At 37.0% G+C, this 5,019-nt stretch overlaps 1 protein-coding gene across 1 annotated transcript in view; it reads left to right on the top strand.

Annotated features, from left to right (window-relative positions):
* Nucleotides 1–5,019, top strand: part of DDX10 (DEAD (Asp-Glu-Ala-Asp) box polypeptide 10) — a 275,033-nt gene that overhangs the window by 61,677 nt on the left and 208,337 nt on the right. Inside the window, exon 12 of the mRNA XM_011984743.1 lies at nucleotides 2,687–2,775. Within this exon, the coding sequence (XP_011840133.1) occupies nucleotides 2,687–2,775 (89 nt within the window). The remainder of the gene's footprint in view (nucleotides 1–2,686; nucleotides 2,776–5,019) is intronic.

Here is a 5,019-nt window from a genome sequence, read left to right as displayed (position 1 = left end):
CAATGAGCCAGAGAGTAGGAACTCAGAGGTTGGATTCTATTTCAGCAGATAGATGAGGTGGGAGGAAGAAAATAAAGAAGAGTTATAGAAAGCTCACCCTAAGTTGATAGAGTAGCCTGAGCAGAAAAACATTCAATAGTTAGGCTTTTATGTGATGGTTTTGAAACCGTTATTCCTGGCAAAGAAGTAAGTTTGTTTGTTTGTTTGTGTTTGATACAGAGTTTTGCTTTTGTTGCCCCGGCTGGAGTGCAATGGCGCGATTTCGGCTCACTGCAACCTTCGCCTCTTGGGTTCAGGTGATTCTCCTGCCTCAGCCTCCTGAGTAGCTGGGATTACAGGCACCCACCACCATGCCTGGCTATATTTTTGTATTTTTAGTAGAGACGGGGTTTCACTGTGTTGGCCAGGCTGGTCTCAAAACTCTTGGCCTCAAGTGATCTGCCTGCCTCGGCCTCCCAAAGTGCTGGTATTACAAGCATGAGCCACTGCGCCCAGCCAGAAGTAAGTTTTATTTAAAGAAGAGATCTTACGTTTTTTGCTAACTTATTTTATATTTTAGCAAATTATCATTGGTGTGCTGAGAATAACATTATTGATGAGGCTAAAATTTGAGTGCTTACTATGTGCCAGGTACTTAGTAATGACAAAACTGTTTTACATGCATTGTTACCTAATCTTCCCGACAACCAATGAGGTAGGTGGTATTGATTTGACTGTACAGATGGATAAATGCTAGCTTGAAAATTAAAAAATGTCTAGGATGACTGGGTGCGGTGGCTCACACCTGTAATCCCAGCAGTTTGGGAGGCTGAGATGGGTGGATCACTTGAGGCCGGGAGTTTGAGACCAGCCAGGCCAACATGGTGAAACCCTGTCTCTACTAAAAACAACAACAAGGAAATTAGCTGGGTGTAGTGGTGCACGCCTGTAATCCCAGCTACTTGGGTGGCTGAGGCATGACAATTGCTTGAACCCTGGAAGCAGAGGTTGTAGTGAGCCGAGATTGTGCCATTGCACTGCAGCCTGGGCTACAGAGTGAGTTTCTGTCTTAAAAAAAAATTGTCTAGGGTAACAGTTATTAAGTGGAAGACCTGAGACCGAAATCCAGGTCTCTTCTAGCTTTCTTGAGACCTACTGTGTTATATCAGTAGAAATTCATTCCAAAATATGAGAGCATCAATTGTAAGCTATACCAAGTTAGACTTCTGTAAGCTTACTTTACCTTAGAACCTTTTCATTAAAGGATCTTCGAACAAATTGTTAATACTCATTTTTCTTAAAAATTTTGGGCATGCAAACGTGTGCATGTTTTTTCTAGCAAACATTCTTCAAACTTGCAGTTAAAATCTTCTAGGAGCTTTGGAAGTAGTACACACATTTAAAAATATTAGATTAATTTTGGTATGTCATGACTTACTGCAGGCCTAGGAGGTCATTCAGTTATCTATCAGAAAATATGAAACATTGGAAAGATGTTGTTTCACTGGTTTGTGCATACAATAGATGAGTCTTCCAGAACATTGATTATAGAAAAGCACGTTGAAATAAATGATGTAGTTTATTGGTTGTCACGCATGGTTTAACAGAATGGCTAACTGTGTTGCCAGCAGCAGCAAGCTATCTAGTTTCATAGAAGTGATTTTCTAGGTTTTGATTATAATCTGGATAGAATAAAAGTGATAAGCAACTGAGGTGGTTGCTTGTAGATGATTGTAGGGGAAAAATTATTTTTAAACTGGTGTCATTCATTGTTTTTTATGCCCATGGAGATAGAAAATGGTTTGGAGATTAGTTGGGTAGAAAGGATTATTGTAAAGCTAGGTAAAATGTGAAGTTTAGGAAGTATGCAAACAGGAACTAAATATACTTTACAAAAGTCAACTTAAAAATAAAATATTACCTAGTTGTGTTTTGTTACCTGTTTATTTGACGAACTGATAAAGGATCAGGACCCTGTTTATATTCTGGTTTTGTAACTCTAGTATGAAGATAGTTTTTGTTTGTTTTTTTTTTAAACAGGAACAGAAGAAAATATTCCAAGTTAATGATGAATTACTTGAAATCATAAAAAGGAAAAGCTTTAGCAATAAAGTTTTTCCTGACATGGTTTTATTAAATCTCAATATGTAAAATTTTATTTCATTGAAAAACTTATCTTTTGACACAACAATAAAAAAATTATCAATAACTAGCACTTGTTACTGTATTCTAGAAGATATGCTAGGTATCTATGTGCATTTTTCTAATTTTATTCCCATAACACTCTAAGTAGAAGGTAATGTATCTCTTTTTTGATAGATGAGGATACTGACATGGAGAGAAACAAGAAATTTGCTCAGTAAGAGTTTGAGCTCTGCATAGATTCCAAATCTATATTATTCCAAAGCCTATATTTTCCCAATGGTGGACCTTATTGTAATGGAATTATACTAACTTTTAGAGTAGCTTTTTGGAAAGAAGATATTCTGGGTTAGGTTGGCTTTATGAAACCAAATGCAAAGTTTTTTTCTAATATTACAATTCTAAAAAGTAGGTTTTCATGTGTGTATGGAATGGAGATATACTGAACTGTTTTGTGGTTTTTCAGTACTATTGAATTTATCCCATTGGTTAATTTTCTTATATCTTAGTCTAAACTCATTTTTAATTGCTGTTATATTGTACTTTTCAAACTCTTAATTTACAGTGTTTTGTCTCCTATATACGATCGGTATATCTAATGAAGGATAAAGAAGTATTTGATGTGAGCAAGTTACCTATACCTGAATATGCCCTGTAAGTATTCATAATATAGTTGTAATAGTGAATCCTCAAAGTTAGAGGGAATTAATTAATTAATTAATTTAGAGATGGGATCTTACTATGTTGCCCAGGCTGGTCTCAAACTCCTGGGCTCAAGCAATCCACCCACCTCAACTTCTTGAAGTGCTACGATTACAGGCGTAAGGCACCACACCCGGCGAGAAAGAATTTGTTTGAAACCTGGTTCTCTGAGATTCTTAGTTTAAACCACTCTGCCTTATGTTAAACGAATCTGTTTGTTAAGGATTCGCAGTGGAAAAGAACAAATCAGCTTGGCAGAAAATTAGTTCAGCGTTCAGTTCTTATTATCAGGGAGCAATTTGTTATTTGTAAGTATCAGTTCCTTAAAGTGACATTGGCTCTTTCCTATAGTTTGATCTCAAAGGAGATGGAGAGCAACCAATAAGCATTCTTTGAAATCTTTGTGTCTTCTGTAGTTCTCTTGTTCTCTGAAACGCTTGCCTGGATTACCATAGACATTTTGTGCTTTGGATGTGAATCTCTTTGCTGATTCTTCTTAAGTTAGGTTATTTTCCTCTATTGCTTACTACCTGAATATTCCTCCTGTCTTGGTGTTTCTTACAGGTACTAACAGTTACTATAGCAAGATGCCCCTTTTTTGGTAACTGAGGTTACTATTGTATGAAACAGAATGGTTGGTTTTGTTTTGGCTTAGTATTTGAGGGCTTTTTTTGGGGGATGAGACAAGATCTTACTCTGTCACCCAGGCCATAGTGCAGTGGTGTGATCATGGCTCACTGTATCCTTGACATCCCAGGCTTGAGTGATCCTCTCATCTCAGCCTCCTGAGTAGCTGGGATTACAGGTGTATACTACCATGTCTGGGTAGTCTTTTTGTATTTTTCGTAAAGACAGGGTTTCGCCATGTTGCCCAGGCTGGTTTCAAACTCCTGGGCTCAAGTGATCCCCCCGCCTTAGCCTTCCAAAGTGCTGGCATTACAGGTATGAGCCACTGCACCTGGCCAGGTTTTTTGTTTTGTTTTGTTTTGTTTTGTTTTAACCTTTTGACCTATAAAGGAGGAATGTTTATTCTTCAGTGGGCTCCTACCTGTGGGAGTGGTAAAAACATTGACATAATCTTACGGAAGCACCTTTGAGATAATCATACTTTGAATATCAGCATGAAATTTCACAGACTATGGTGAAATATGTGATTACAAGGCAAGGTCTGTATGTTTGACTTGCTCTTAGGAATTTGAGCGCCTTAACCTTTAAACTGAGTCTAACTACAACATATATCTGAGTGAGCTGCTGTTTTCTATTCTTTGTTAGACTGTATGTTTACCATAACAGGTAATATGTCAGTTATTACATTTTTGAACCTTTTAAATTGCTTTATAGCAGTGTAGGGCTGCCAGCTTTCCATTTAAGTGATAGATGGAAAACCACGTGCCATGGATAACATGTTGTTGTTTGCTCATGTTTATATACCAGTTCCTAGTTTTATTATTTCTGAATATGATCTGTAGGCTTAGGTTATTAGCTGACTTTTGGCTCCCTGTGAATTTTTGTCCTGGTTTTCTGACTTGACCTACCTGGGATATTAGCAGATAGGAAAGGCACAGGTCTTTAATAGTGTAGGCCATATTTAGGGGACCGTTTGTTGGAATAGATTCCAGTAAATTTTATCTATTGGTAGTTGATGACTTTTGCTTTTTGTGGTGCTTAGAGAAGGCAGAAAATTAACTTTGAGAACAGATTTTAGTATAGTTGAATTTGGTATTTTACTTTTTGTAGAGAGTTAGCTGTGTAGTTTCCTTGAGGAGTGTAATTTCCTTTAGAAGCCTTTGATACCTAAAGCAGTGCTATTTAAGATATGTTAAAGGTTTTAAAGTTTTACTAAAGAAACATGTTTTGAATACCTAATATGTGCAAATCATTGTACTAGATGTTAAATTGTAGATGTATAAGATGTACTGCTACCTTCAAGAAACTCTGTTTTAGTAGCTGAGAGAGACATAAAAATGTAAGTGCAATACATTGAGAGAAATTATCTGGATGAGTTCATGATCCTAACCCTAACAGTGGTGACGGTGATGACATCAAGTTTTCATTAGTTGCCTATATGCCAGGCACTAGTTTTAAGTGCATTACATCTGTCAACTAATTTATTCTTACAACAACCCTGTGAGGTAGGTACTCTTAGCACCCTGTTTTGCAAATGGGAAAGCTCCGGTATAGAAAGATTAAATCATA

The sequence above is a fragment of the Mandrillus leucophaeus genome, unplaced genomic scaffold (assembly GCF_000951045.1).
Source record: "Mandrillus leucophaeus isolate KB7577 unplaced genomic scaffold, Mleu.le_1.0 Scaffold273, whole genome shotgun sequence".
Taxonomy (NCBI): domain Eukaryota; kingdom Metazoa; phylum Chordata; class Mammalia; order Primates; family Cercopithecidae; genus Mandrillus; species Mandrillus leucophaeus.
The sequence above is the reverse complement of the archived record's forward strand: the minus strand, read 5'-3'. Positions and strand labels throughout refer to the sequence as shown.